Below are 15,774 nucleotides of genomic sequence, written 5' to 3' on the forward strand. Positions count from 1 at the left end.
CAGATGACTTTATTGGGAATGTGCATATAAAATCCTCAAGAAACATATCACATCCATCTATCTAAACTGTTCCAGAAGAAAGAAGTGCAGGTACAAAAGACAGACTAGATTCAAATCTTGGCTCTGCAACTTACTACATGTATAACTGTGGGCCAGGTACCTAACCACCCTGTACCTCTGTTCCCTCATCTGTAAAACAGAGATAAGTATTAATACCTCTAACCATGTAGGGTTGTTGTGAAGTTTTAACAAGATAATGGATGCAAAGAACTGAGAATAGTACCTGGCACCTGGCTAACACTCAATAAATGTTAGTGACCACTACTGCCATCTAGGTTAAAAAAAGAGGAGTAAGGATGACCCCCAGGTTTCTGGCCTGGAATGTGGGTAGACAGTGGTACCATTTACCAAGGCATGAAACAGAAGACAAAAACTAAGTGTAGGAAATACGTGAGAGAGAATGACTTTAGTGTTTGATGTGTTAGGTTTGTTGTTACTTCAGGACAGCAATTCTCAAACATTTTGGTTTCCAGACGCCTTTGCATTTTTAAAAAAGTTACTAAGAACACCAAAAATCTTCTGTTTATGTGGGTTACAATTATATTCACCATATTATTTAAACAGGGAGATTTTTTTAAAAATATTAATTCATTTAAAAAAATAAACTCTTACATGAATATATATTTTCTGAAATAACTATTTTCCCAAACAAAAAGCCAGTGAAAGCATACACTGTTTGACATTCTTCCGAATTTAATATGTGGCTTAACAGAAAGCAGGTACATCCTCACATCTGCTTCTGCGTCCAATTTGTTGTAACATCCACATTACGGCACCTCTAGAAAACACTATGTACTCATGAGAAAAAAAGTGAATAAGACAAATAGTCTTCCTATCTTTATGAAAATAGTTTGACCTTGTGGATCTCATGACAGTTTCAGGCAGCCTCTCAGGAGTCCTCAGATAAACTCTGAAAACCACTGACATAGGATATCCATGTGTAGAATGCAACTGAATATATGGTTCTAAAGTTCAAAGTATGAACTAAAAAATATAAATTTAGGATTCATCATACAGGTGGGAAAAAAAGTCATGAGAGTAGAACGAGGGGAAATGGCAACCTCTAAAGGACAGGTTCCCGTAGCAGACAGAAGAAGAGAAGTAAAGGCAAGATTAAGTCAGGACTGCCAGAGATGTAGGAAAGAAGGGGTCATTTATTTTAGAAAATGACCTATTTACTCAAGCAGGGATTTCTTCTTCAAATTCTCCCTATCCCCAATAGATTATCTCCTTGATAGAATTCAAATGCATCCTTATCATCTACAATGTCCCTGCTGTGATTTCCGCCCTCCATTAATTTACTCTTGCAAAAACTTCCTGATTGGTCTCCGCTTACATCTTGACACGCACCCCCCCCAATTTTCACCCTCTCCCCCAAATCTATCATCTGTCTGCCCAAGTTATCTATATCACTAAAGTGACTTCAGAAATCATCTAAAGTCCTTGGCATGGCCAGATTCATATCCTGTTATGCCCACACGCATTGGTCTGCAACACTCCAAAAGGTACCATTCTTTTTCATGATGTTCTTTGTGCCTAAAATGCCTTGATGCCTTTCTTGCAAATCTTCCTGTCCACCTTTTCTAGGAAATAACTAATCGCCACCCACCCCCATCCTAGGTTCTGCTAATCTTAACAGCGTTTTATGACAAGCAATTTCCCCTCCTCTATTCCCTTAAAACTCTTCTTAATGCATCCCTTTCACTGCACATGCTTAATATAAGTGCTGGTTCTTCCTTTTTCCTTCCCTTTATCACTGGCATTCCCAGCACCAAATAGAGCAAACGGCCAAGAACTGCTAGCTGAATGAACAACTGAAGAACTATCAGCATATGAGATGACTGAACCCAAAGAACAATACAGAATGACACTGAGGGTGAAACATTGTGCAACATCAACACTTAAGACGTGGAATAATTAAGAACGGGTAAAGGAGAGAGAATGATCAAAAGAAGTAGAAAGAGTAAGGAAGATGATGGTAGCCGGTTAGTATGTTGCCAAATAACTCAGTGGTTACACATCTCTGCTCAAAATTAATTAATTAACTAAAAAAATCCAGAACCAGCATCCAGAGAACAAGTTCAGTCAATATGATTGCTTTAATCTGGGAAGATATCCTCATCAGCCATAACATGGTATCGTCCGTAACACCAAAAAAGCATTTTGAAGGAATTTCATTCAGTCAGTACAAAATACACATAGGCACTACAATTTTTTTATGTTACATTTTTTGCCATACTGTGACCCAACTGGTCTTTCGCAGTTTAAAGTAGATGGGCAAAATTTCAATAGGCCCAGAAATAAACAATTAAAAAAAATTTTTTTTAGAATGGAGAAATTGAACCAATACTACAATTAAATTACTAACCTTTGCTACTTTCATGTATTTGGTATTTCTTACGTATAAACGTTCTATCATTCTGTAAACCTGAAGCTGTTCGAAAAAATAGTCTGTTAATTGGGGGGAGGACCCCACAGCAACCGTCTTACATTCAGGTAAAAAAACCAAGATTAGATAAGAGACAATTAATATCCCAAATCCTAAATATACCAAGTTCTCACTTTTGTAAAATTTTTTAACTTATTTACTGTTATTAATAATTAAAACTATAGTAATATTTACTTCTCCTTAATCTTTAAAATAACATTTAAAAATACCATTTAAATAAATGCATTTCAGAAAATAGTAAACGAGTGAACTTCCTATTGGCTATCTACAAGTTTAATAGAAACAACAGTTTAAATACAAAAAGCAGCCATCAACATCCTGAATTATCATCACTTAATACCTCAAACCCTTCCTTTTTTTGTATCCTTCCACCAAAGTCTATAACTGAGCTTTGTGTAAGAGTTTTCATATTGGCTACATTGTAAATCTTCTAGAAATACTGGCTTAAGTAACAGCGTAGTATACAAAAATGCCATTTTAAGACATGATTTCATTTTAACAGAATGAAACATTAAACTGCCCTCCAAAAAATAAAAACCATACACAGATTTGTGTCTGAATTCTTAAAAGAACTGAAACAGTTGAAATTACCAGTTTAAAATACACTTAATATGCATCTATGGAACACAGAGTGCTTTTTAAGACTGCTTTAGGCCAACTTTAAATTCACCTAAAGTAACTATTTCTAATCTCAATATGTATCGTTATATAGGAAAAACAAAACCATCATGTTAAGCTCTTTGAAGGCAAATAGTGAGTACCCATGAAAGCTCCTCAGCTGGAAAATGTTATTCTCACATAAAAGCAAAAGTACAGGATTTTTCTAAGTATTTTTTATTTTTAAGAAAAAATTTCCCAGCTTCTCAAACAAATATGAGTAGGTGCAATCAACAAGATAAAAATGTACTAAAGCAATTTTATCCAGTTTCCAGAAAATAAAAGGCAACATTTCTAGCTGTCAATAATTAGGTTACCCTAAATGCTTGATACTTAAGAAAATCCTCACCGTTGCTCAAATGGTATTTTAAAAAATAAATGTTATCTATAAACATTCTTTAAAATCTTTATCACAGAGAATGATTTTATGCTTTTAAAAGCCACAAAATAACTTCGGGAAGAAAAGCTAACGTGCTACAAACTCGTATATTTAAATTGTAACTGTGTATCAGGCAACACCACATATAAGATTTGTCTTTCTTCCCTACAGTTAATGTTTCCAATAAGTAATTATAATTTCGTTAAGCTTGAACTCTCTAATCAACCATTCTAAGGTAGTTTTCAATATTCTTTACTTTACAGAATCTGCCTCATGATCAGAATTAGAGCAAACAAGTACGGGTGACATCAAGTCTTCCAGCTTTCCTGATCAGTAATAGCAGCAATATCACACCAGGACACAGAATTTCAAAAAGCACAAACCTAATGAAAACTTCAAGCAGATTAGAAAATTCTCTATACCAAGAAATTCCAAAGAGGGCTTCCAACTTCTGTTGCTTTCCAACTCCACAGCTTTCCACAGAAAATGGAGGAAAGGTACAGGCTCATTTTACTGCTATGGAGGTACTGCTGGCCAACTTCCCCTGTATTTGGGGCCCAATAACTCAAATTCCATCGCCTTATATTTTAAGAGGGACAGGAGGGGAAAAAAGAAGCCAGCTGGTTAAACAATGTGAAGAGCATACTGTTCAATTAAAATTGAGCCTATAAATCAACTTTATTTAAAACTTGGCCAAACATTATACTACTATGAAAATCCTCTTCTTATTCATTAATAAGCATCCTGGATGATTTACAATGTAATTCCCCTGTATGATATACATTCCCTGTCCTATACTAACTTCAGTTTGTTCTGGAATGCTAAAGAGCACTGAAGGGCACAGAGGGGGCAAGTCTGGCTTTTAAGATGATACATACACACAGAGGCAATGCTAGAATTTTCATTGTGGACAAATGGCTGCAGTTTTAAGTGCCACTAGTCAACCTGGAAAATACCTAAATGCTTGTCCATCCATTAATTTCTGTTAATCCTTAGCAAGTAGGTTGAACTAAATAGCTATTTAACAACTTGAAAAATAAGACTTAAAAACTAATATGAAATATAACACACTGTATTTATACTTTACACAGGTACAAACAAATCTTAGTATTTCAGTTAAAAAGTTCCTGAAGTAAGGAAAAATACCACGCAGCAAGATATCATAAACAATCAACTCAAAATTAAATACTGAATTTAAAATAAATATTACACTGAATTCATTTAATTTTAATTAACTTCACAAATATCCAGAAATGGGAAGCATACCTTTTCCTGGTTCTTAGGGAAGCACCTACCTCCAATCCCTTGGGGAACTCGAACTTCCTACTCAAGCATCTCCCACCTCCAATTACTAACGCGAAGAGAAACCTAGCTGATCTGCCTTGATACAATCCTCTACTCTTCAGCAAAATGCCTGAGCAATCTGTTCTAAAGTACAGACTTTCTCTAACAGCTAGAGGATATCCACACAATATTCACAGCACGGTATTTTCAAGATCTGTAGTTAATCTATCCATCAAATCTTGTCCAAATATGTGAGATTCAGAACAGTGGGATGATATAAGATAGTTTTCAGGCAGAGGCACATGCTTTTGAAAGAAAAAAAGTCAGATTGCCCTGAAGCCTCTTTCGTAACTTACAATTCTAGAGGTGATCCTTAAATTTAATTGTAACTGCTAAGGGATGATTGTTTAAAAAAAAAAAAAAAAGATTCTTTGGCCTCACAGATTTATCAAGTCAGAATCTGTATCCCACGTGGTTCTCATGTCTAAGTAAATTTGGAAAACTGTTCCGGCAGATACAGCAGCTACATCTAGAGAGCTCTGACTTCCATTCGTGATTCAAGAAAGAAAAAAGATAACACCTAACAATTCAACTAGAAGTCAGTAACAGGAGCAACAACCAAAGTCCCAAACACACTGAAATTAAAAAAAAAAAAAAAAATTAAGAAGGATCACAAAACTTATGCAATAAAGGAAATGTCCTAAATCACTGAAGATAATAAATTATTTAGGAAATACAGGACAGTTAGTTGATTTTTTTTTTACTAGAAAAAAAATAAAGTTCAGAGGCACCTGGGTGGCTCAGTTGGTTAAGTATCCAATTCTTGATTTAGACTCAGGTCACAATCTCAGGGGCATGAGATCAAGCCCGCACTGGGCTCCAAGCTGCGCGTGGAGCCTGCTTAGGATTCTCTCCCACACACACACCCCCCACCGTCCCTCCCCACTTGTGGGCTTGCTCTCTTAAAAAGAATGAAATCAATAAAATAAAGTTCATAAAAATCAAACAATAAATACTATGAAATGCTGGCATTTTAAAAAGCTTTTAGAAAACACAGGCAGGGGTGCCTGGGTGGCTCAGCTGTTAAGCGTCTGCCTTTGGCTCAGGGTGTGATCCTGGCGTTCTGGGATCGAGCCCCACATCGGGCTCCTCTGCTGGGAGCCTGCTTCTTCCTCTCCCACTCCCCCTGCTTGTGTTCCCTCTCTCACTGGCTCTCTCTCTCTCTGTCAAATAAATAAAATTTAAAAATTTAAAAATTAAAAAAAAAAAAAACCACAGGCAAAGTTTTTTCTAAATCTGGATAAATGGTAGGTTTTCTCAGCATAAGTCAGTCAAGTAATCAATAAGTAAAAATTGTTAAGTTTGACCAAATAAAATTATGCAATATAATTTATTTTTGCAAGGGTGTGTATGTGTGTTTATTCCAAATTAAAAGGCAAACTAGAAAAATATTTGTCCTTTAGAACAAATGAAGGGATGCATTCTCTCTTCTCTCCCACTGCCTACCCCAAATTTTCCCTAACAGAAGGAAAGGAGGTACTGCTTCAGGGTAAGGCCCCTACAGCTAACACAGGGAAACATTCCACAGAATCACTAGAGGTTAGGGCCAGAGTTTAAGCTAAGAGTATAAAGGTTATTTAATTTTGCTTTCCTTCTTCTGAAATATGTATTTGCATCCTCTGCATATATACCCCTTATGGGGTCTACTACTGGACAAAATTCAGGTATTTCTGCCTGGTATCTCATTCTCAGAACAACTTCAAACATATGATATAGTCCATAATGTTGGAAATATTTGCATCAAATATATGAGACAGAATGCTAATAGGCGCATCATACAAAGAGCTTGTGTAAACTGGTAACAAAAGTTCTAAGGCCCAGGAGGTAAACAGGTTAAGAACAAGAATGGGCAAGTCATAAAATGAAAAAAGCACAAGTAATTAAACATATGATATTCCATTTTACCAATAAACAAATCTAAATCAAAGCAATAAAATACCAATTTGGGCCTGCCAAATTTATAAAGATGATATATCCCATTCTCATGTTGCAAGCCCTATTTCTTGCACTATGGCAGAGACACTGCGCTGTGATTCACCCATGCTGGGCTGGGCTCTACTTTAATGAGAGGAAAAACCAAATCATCATCTGGGTGAGGAGGAACTCTGAAGTGACTGGGGACACTGCTGGTATGCCCAGTCGAGAGGCTGAAAGGTTGCTAGGATACTGCACAACCATGGGGTGGGAATTAAAATCCACTAAGTTATCAGCTGGATGCCAGGCACTATATCTGATATCGCTCTAGCTTCATGATTCTATAAATTTGAAATATTATTTCCATTTTACAGATGAGGCAATCAGGGCTTAGAAGAAGGCTTCCCATGATCATCTAGTAAAAGGCAGAGCTGAAATTTAAAACCAAATCAGACTCCCAAACCAATGTTCCTCCTAGTATAAATTAAGTTTCCCCCTACTTTTAAGAGCAAAATCAAACTCTCCAAAAATAGAGAAGTCACTAATTATGGCTTAGTCACTTAGAAAGCTGCAAATCAAAAATTTCTATAAGAAGATGTCTATACTCAGCATTTACTAGTCTCCAGTCCTGTGATTTATGTTCTGTATTATTTCATTCCCACAACAGCAAGTAGCCTCGATTATCTCCTTTCCAGAGAGTCAAACTGAGGTGCAGAGGTTAAGGAACTTGCCCAAGGTCACAGAAATAAGAACTATAAAGGCAATAGTCAAATCCAATCCTATCTGGCTCAGATGCCTGGACTTTTAACACTATGCTGTGTTTATGCTAGGATTCCATGATTATCATCTTCAGCAGATTCAATACTTCTTGCTTCAGGCCAAATGCTATTTTTGCAGCCCGTTTTATCAAGTGCATTTTCACTGAGGCTATAGCAGTGAGAGCGCTCTCACTCAGTACACATTCTTGAAGCACAGCTACCAAACTTATTAGAACTGAAGAACATAAAAGTGCAAATTAGGACATATACTGTGTTACTTCCTAGTCTGGAGCTTTCTCTTACCTGATTAGCTGTTTTTTTTTTTTTAAGATTTTATTTATTTATTCGACAGAGATAGAGACAGCCAGCGAGAGAGGGAACACAAGCAGGGGGAGTGGGAGAGGAAGAAGCAGGCTCACAGCAGAGGAGCCTGACGTGGGGCTCGATCCCATAACGCCGGGATCACGCCCTGAGCCGAAGGCAGACGCTCAACTGCTGTGCCACCCAGGCGCCCCTGATTAGCTGTTCTTGCTAATCTCTCCTGACTTCTCCAAAATTTAAACCAGAAGGCTCCTGATTTCTTGCTGTTGCTGTTGTTTTTTAAAAGATGTGTTTGTTCCTCTGTAGGTTTTTCATTTTTATTTTTTTAAAGACTTTATTTATTTGAGAGTGAGTGAGCTAGAGAGAGAGCATGAGCGGGATGGAGGGGCAGGGGGAGAGAGAGCAGACTCCCCGCTCAGCGGGGAGCTTGACATGAGGCTTGATGCCAGGGCCCCAGGATTACGACCAGAACTGAAGGCAGACACTTAACTGAGTGAGCCACCCAGGCGCCCCTGATTTGTTTTCTTTGTAACTGAAGACCTAACTGTTGCCACAGCAGAACCTCAGGGCTTAGGTACACAACCTTAGGATACTCCCACAAGCCTCCAACAACTATGGGATCATTGGTCCCTGAATCTATTTTCCAACAATAGTTTGCTTTCCTGACTGCACTGATTTCTGGTTTTCTCCTATTTCCCTGTCTTTGCCCAACCCCAGCCTCATCACAAACATCTGAAGTTACAAAATCTTTCATTGTTATTTATTTTAATAATTTGTTGGTATTTATAAGCAAACACACCTCCATCTGCTAGAAATGGCCCTTAACTTACAAGCATAAAAGGGTCCTTAGCATCCTTCACTACCTCATTGAGTATATAAATTTAGATTTATATATACATCTATACAAATCATTTTCCTTTCTCAATAGAAGGAAAGGAAAAATGGTGACTTCGATATACCTAAACCTCTATTTCCCTCGGAAGCAGAAGGCCATTCCCCCCCCTCCTTTTAGTGCAGAGCTACAAAGAGTTACAAAGCTCAAAGACATCTTCCATAGGAAGAAAGACGTTTGCCATTAGTAAATTCTTCACCAGCAAGAAACTTGCTTCTCCTTCAAAGCGGTTGGCACATGTTTGCCTTCACAATTCCTCATAAAGTGAACATACTATGATAGCACATTTGGAATCAGAACCTGGTCTGCCCAATATTACTTAACTCCTGCCTGTAACACAGAAGTCATGTTTCTGCTCTACAGTATGGAGAAATACACTGTATGGAAGCCCCAATTCTAACAGAACTTCCCTGCCTGTGTGACGGGAACAGTCACAGGTGTGCTGAGGGGAGGATGATGACCAGACTCTCCGGGACCGCCGGCCTCAGCTGGGAGTAGCCCCTTCTGTTTCCCTAACAGCCCCATTAATACCATTTTGTACGTGAGCCACTATGTGAACAAGGTCAGGCAACACACCTCAAGTCACGTCTATTTAGGCCTCAGTTTCCCCTCTGAAAATCTATGTAGCACAGGAATTCTTTGCCAAGCCACCAAAGTTCCTGAACTTCATTATCACAGGACTGTGACTGAGAGACTTAAGACCTTATGAAGTAATAAGCTGAGAACACAGGTAAATATATTTACCTCTACTAAACTAAAACAAAGATGAGAATGAAAGCGCAGTTGGTACAAGGACTTGGAGTTGGTTTTGTTCATGCACAACAATGACCACAAAAGTACACGAAACAGGATCGGCACACAATAAATACTTCACGAATGCTAACCAGAAAAAACAAAACAAAACAAACAAACCAAATTATGACACTTTATGGATTCTAACTTCAGAAGAATGGATTACCAATTATTTTTCATTTATCTTTGTTTCCCAAAATGACCTCATGAAATTGCACAACACAGCTGGTATTGGCAGTGACAATGAAAAGAAAATGGAAAGAGTGCTTACTTACTAATAGAGAAGGGAACAAATTAAACACTTTCTTCCCTCGACTCAGTCATCTCAATCATATTCCCACAGTTAAACTGCGTCCCATGCCTTTATCGGCTCTCTTGGTCAATAAGCATACTGAAAAGAAGGGACATGACTGTTGCCCACGCTCCTCAGAAGGTACTTCGACCCTCCTTCTGAAGAACGCATGAAATGGAGGCGATGTGGGTATTTTGTCAAAGTATCTTTACATCTCCCCGAAAGAGGTGGAGCAAGGCATTTCAAACTTAGTTAGAAATCAGGTTTTGCTCCAAAAAGGGACTGGTTTTCACTGTGTAGAGGTCTGACACAGGGAGGCAGCTTTTAGAAAATCAGCTTCTTGCTTGGTCCCCAAAACTCTTTTTCATCAACACAGATGATGTAAACGGTTTCAGAGCTTTCTCTAAAGATTCCTGAAAAGCCAAACACTTTACACACTGCATTTGTCAGATGCTCCCTGAGTCACAAAATGATGCTGGTGATACAACTTTTTATATCTTTGTGCTTTGGGGAAATACCATAAAACCTGTTAAAAGATCTTTCTGGGAATATTTTTAAAACATGCATTGTTTCAGTACATTCACTGAACATTATTAAAGCACTGGTGTAGCCTTCCGACTTTGTTTTCCATGTAAATACAGGGCTGTTTTCAAAGAGAAAGCAGCAGTAGAGCCCACTACAGTTAGTCAGCAAATCCTGGCTCAGACACTCACCAGCTGCAACCAAAAGGCAACGGTCTTTTTTTAGCCTCAATTTCACTTCCGAATGTGATGATACTATCTACTTCCACAGGGCTCCTGAAGGGATTAAATGCAGACTTACATTGTTCTAGTACCACACTGAGGAAGCCCTACTCCCACATTCGTTTTTAAATATCCGACTTCACGAAGCCTCAGAGTTCCCAGCCTGCTGCCCTCGCCCCTCCCCTAAGTTCCACACATTTCCCAAAATTCAATAGCTAAAGATTACTCTTAGTATATGAAGCTTTTAGGACCCTGCTCCAGTATGTGTTCTGAATAACTGGTAGCCATTCATTGTTAGTGATTAAGTATTTAGAATATTCCCCCTTGATTAAATGAAGTAAATATAAAGCAGTGCCTGGCACACAGCAGGTGCTCCAAGTTAGTTATCATGATGTCTCCAATATGATCTGACATGCCACTGACTTATTAGCTCTTGAATATTTTGGTCACTCCCCAGGAGCAATGGAGCTAAGCAATAAAATCGTGTTTGACTTAAAAAAAAAAAATCGTGGAGCACCTGGGTGGTGCAGTCAGTTGGGTGTCCAACTCTTGATTTCAGCTCAGGTCGTGATCTCAAGGTCATGGGATCGAGCCCTGTGTCTGGCTCCACGCTGAGTGCGGAGTCTGCTTGGGATTCTCTCTCCCTCGCATCCTCCCGCTTGTTCTCGTTCTCTCTCTCTCTCTCAAATAAATAAATCTTTTAAAAAATTGTGAGGCTAGACCTGAGTAAGAAAAAAAAAAAAAAAAAGAACTGAGCAAGAATAATGGCTTCCAAATGTGGCAAGGAACAAAAATGTGTTTTAAATGTTGTTTCAATTTTCATTAAGAGTTTTTAATTAGTCCAGAAAGAGAACAGCAGCAATAAACTATGTTCCCCATGGGATTACCAGAAAACAAAAAAAATCTTTATCCACTATTCTCCATTCCTGCCTCCATCCCAGCCTCCTCTCACCTCTTTTCAGAGCTCTGGGGTTTGTTATTCTCTGGAATGTAACTTGCTTATAAAATCACCTTAAGAAAGCACTGGCATGAGACAGAGGAAGGGAGGGAGAGGGAAAGAGGGAGAGGGGTGAGAAGGTGGGTGAGGGTGAGAGAAAGAGAGAGAGAGAGGGAGGGAGGTGTTAGCTGTCAAAAATTAACAGCGCTTATTCTTTTGCAAGGAATGTATAATGAGCATGCTTCCAAAACAGGCCAGTGTCAGAGCTAAAAAGCTGTTTTTGAAAAATTACTTTTCTTAATCAAGTTCCCAAAGGCATTCTGAACAGGGAATATTAACTCCTTCCCTGCCTTTACATTACGTAGGCCACAGGGCATCTTTTTAAAAATCTATCCATCTATTCCTATACCTCACCATAAATTTTTCAGCATTTCACTCCCGTTTCAAGGAGATACTCAGATATTTTTAAAAGATACTTCAGATATTCAAACATTCAAATATGCATGCTCCTTACAGTTTTTCAAAGTTCAAGTCACAAGGTAGAATAAAACTTTCAAGAATTTCATTATGTCTCGCATTATGTTGGCCCACATTTTCATTAGATGAGTTATGAATCCGTTGCACCAAGAAATAAACATCGACTTGTCTTCATGTAAGAAAGCTGGTCAAGAATTTAATTTATGATACTTTACAAAACCCCCACTTTTATACAAACTGTCTTACCACTGGGCAGAAGCAACATTAGTGTTATTTAACCAGAAATGGCAGTAGCCTTAGAAAGAACAGCTCATTAAGGCAGAATTCAGAGAGGGTGCTGCAGCCTAGCCAGTCATGCTCAGTCTGAACACTAAGATCGGGACTCCTGCTAATCACGAAGACCCTAAGAAAACTAAAAATTCCACTCCTCAGTCACAGCAGCCCCACTTCTTTCAAGTACTTGAGAGCCAGAAGTTACTAGCCCTGGGCCTGATAGAGACTACTAGAGAAGGACAAAAAATGATGTGGATCGTAAAAACTGCAAGAGAAACCGCAATTCTCGATGATGCAGATTCTCCTATTTGTAAATGTTGGCAACCAGAAATGTAAAGCAAAATAAAAACACCGCGTGGAGACCAGAGGAGACTGAGGAGACAGGACAACTAGATGCATTTGTGTATCTGGCGCTGGATTTTAGAAATAAGTTAACGGAAGACAGAGGGAAATTTCAATGAAGTCTCGAGTTCTGTTAATACCAATATCAGTTTCTTGGTTTTGACAAAGGTGCCACAGAAATCCAAGATGTTAATCATGGGAAAACTGAGTGAGGTGTATGTGGGAAAACTCTCTACTACCTTTTCAACTTTTCTGTAAGTCATGAATTATTCCAAAACCAAACATTTAGTAAGCAGTAACAACTGTGTGTACCAAACCTGTCCCACAAGCCTCCAGTCTATAATCTCTAATCACCATGAACCCCAAATCACAAATACCGCATAGATATTATACATGGCACAAAAAATAAATAATACATTTTCATAAATCAGAATAATGTGACCAATCACGGAGCTGCCATCAAAAGAAGGGTGGAGTAAAATAGCTGGCAAAACAACATAATACACTTTGAAGCAACTTTCATATACTTAGCCTAACATTCTCAGAGCTGTGGAAAGTCTAAAATCAAGAAGATTCAAATACACTCATATTTTATGTATGGATGTAAAACGATGATTTACATTTGGAAAGGATATAAACAGTAGGCATTCAAAGATCATGTTGGAGAAACAAATACCCATGGGCCAGTCAAAACTCTAAGACAGACTATATTCAAGTGCCCCAAATTTAAGATACATCATAACATCCTAAGAAATCGGAAGGGAGAATCAATGGCCATTGGAGTGATCCATTAGAAGATGAGCTCTGTGAGGTCTGGAAACAGTGAAAGGCCTCTTGGCTGAGGAGTTGGATCAAAAAGAAACAGAAACGGGAATGAACATGAAAGAGATGAGAATGCTCTGAAAAGTATAAAAGAGGGGCAACAGGCTGATTAGATCATGGGAGGTTAGATTAAAGAGGGCCTTGAAAGCCAAGCAGAGGAGTTTGGTCTTGAAGCAGAGCAAAGGGACAACTTAACATCTGTATAGAGGGGAGTGGCGTGAGGAAAGTGGAGCTTGAAGATGAAGAATCTGGTCATGTTCCTACTAAATTAATCTGGCAATGCTCCCCCCCTACATCATTCCACACCCTTGTAACTTTCTTACATGTCCAGATCCAAAGCCACAATGTCACCATCAATACCCCCTTCTGATCTCACCAGTTGCAATCCTGTGAATTCTAGACCTCACACATCTTCCATCTATCTCCTACCCCTGCTGCCAAGGCCTCAGTTCAAATCGTCCTTCCCCTCTTTACTCCCCCTCTTCCCTCGCTGGAACTGCCTCTGTTGGTGAGGCTAGACATTACTAACAAGAAGTGCTTCTAAAGCATGGCTTATGACTGTGAACTTTGCTGGCTCTCCACTCTCTTTTTTAAGACTCAAATTGATAGTTTATTTGTTTTGATTCCACTATAGTTAACACACAGTGTTACCAGTGTCACCAATTGCATACATCACCCAGGCTGACTCCCCTCTTTCTAACCAGCATGAAGCCCTATGATTTCCCCCTACCTCCAGGCCTATATTCTGTCCCTTCCCCCCAACACCTCCACACTTATTTTCTGAATATTCCCTCTTCTTGTCCACCCTCTTCCTCTGCCCAGGCAGTGCCTTTCTTCAATTCATTGCATCTTTCAGCCAACACTTTCCATGCACAGTGACTGACAGCTTTTTAAAAAGAACAAAAAAACCATTTCACTCTTCTGCTTAAACTCTTCAGTGGCTCTTGTCTATAAAACAGAAGTCCAAGTTCCTTAGTACACAGAGCATATAAGGCCTTCTCTGACCTAACCCCTACCTATCTCTTCAGAAAAATCCTTCTACCCTATTTACTTATTGCTGGATATTTAATGCTCTAGGAATATCTGCCGCAAATACATTATTTCTTGTCTCAGTACCGTCAATCACCTGATTGATCCCTCTGTCATTTCATCCTTTCTTGGATTGGCTGTTTCATCTTTTAAGATTCATAATCTCAAGGAGATTTTCCTTAACCCCCTGTGTCAAATAAGCTACTTATTACTCCTCTGTGCTCCAGGACAACGATGGCATTTCTACCTGAAGCAAATCACATGATACTATGCTGCGTTTAGGTGTGTCCTTCTACTGTCACTTACTCTGGTAAAATGTAAGCTAAGATGTTCTTATTCGCTCTTACACACTTGCACCTAATGTTACCTTAACAAATGCTGACCTTGAATAAAAATAGGCAGTACTGTGTATCTCAACCAAATGCAGAGGTCATACTTCTGATATAGCTACATGTAAAAATTCAGAATCTTCAAGCCTAACAAGTTCAACACCTGAGAGCCCTACACCTTTACCAGATAGTCAACTCCTGAGAGGGTGAAGAGTTCCTGGATCTGAGAGGAACGATGTTCCTGTTTCCTTAGCAGTCTGAAGGCTCCTGCTTGATGTGTACTGGGAGCTGTTCAGCCTGGCAAAATGACCATCAGGTTAGGAATCTACTATTCTCACTAATTAAATTTGGAGTGGGTATCATGGTCTGCCTCCAGGAAGGAGTGGGGGACAACTGTATACAGAGACCATGGAATAAAAAGCAAGGGACAAGGCAAAAGTCCCAGAGATAACCTCCGACAAGACTTCTTTACACAGAAGACTGAAGGGCAGGTACATGTGCTCGAAGACTCTAATCAAGAAGTGTGTCAGGAAGTGGTGCCCATCCTAGGAGACGGCTGTAAGGGAGGTCTCGAGGTGGTATATTTTAAAAGTGGTAATATGTAAACCATTAGCCCCAAGGGATGACTCCAAGGTGATGTCACTGAAGAAGTCTGTCCCCACCCCTCTGTTCTTTCACGCTCTTCGCTCTCCCAATCCTGGAGGTGAATAAAAATGCATATCAACAACCTTGCTTTAATGGAGAAAAAAAAAAGGGATAAAAATAGCTTTAAACAACGTACCTTTGATTTTTTGTTCAGTGGCCTAAAAACAAACAAACAAACAAAAAACAATGTAAATATGAAACTGAAAGAAATGGATTGTTATGATAAAATGTTCATATATTACTACTATATAAGACATATACACTTTTATTAAATAAGGAATTTGTCATTTAGGTGAACTGCATAGGAAAAGATATGCAA

General features: G+C 38.8%; 1 protein-coding gene across 9 annotated transcripts in view; it reads right to left on the minus strand.

The window, feature by feature from the left end:
* TNRC6A (trinucleotide repeat containing adaptor 6A) overlaps positions 1-15,774 on the minus strand; it is a 101,016-nt gene that overhangs the window by 53,555 nt on the left and 31,687 nt on the right. For 6 of the 9 annotated variants that reach the window (XM_087869698.1, XM_045776473.2, XM_045776470.2 and 3 more), the window contains one exon: positions 15,592-15,613. The exons of the other annotated variants lie outside the window; for them this stretch is intronic. In XM_087869698.1, coding sequence (XP_087725824.1) covers positions 15,592-15,613 — 22 coding nt within the window. The remainder of the gene's footprint in view (positions 1-15,591; positions 15,614-15,774) is intronic. 9 annotated transcript variants of the gene reach the window in all.

The sequence above is a fragment of the Ursus americanus genome, chromosome 2 (genome assembly GCF_024610735.1).
Source record: "Ursus americanus isolate L20-20 chromosome 2, mUrsAme1.1.p, whole genome shotgun sequence".
NCBI lineage: Eukaryota > Metazoa > Chordata > Mammalia > Carnivora > Ursidae > Ursus > Ursus americanus.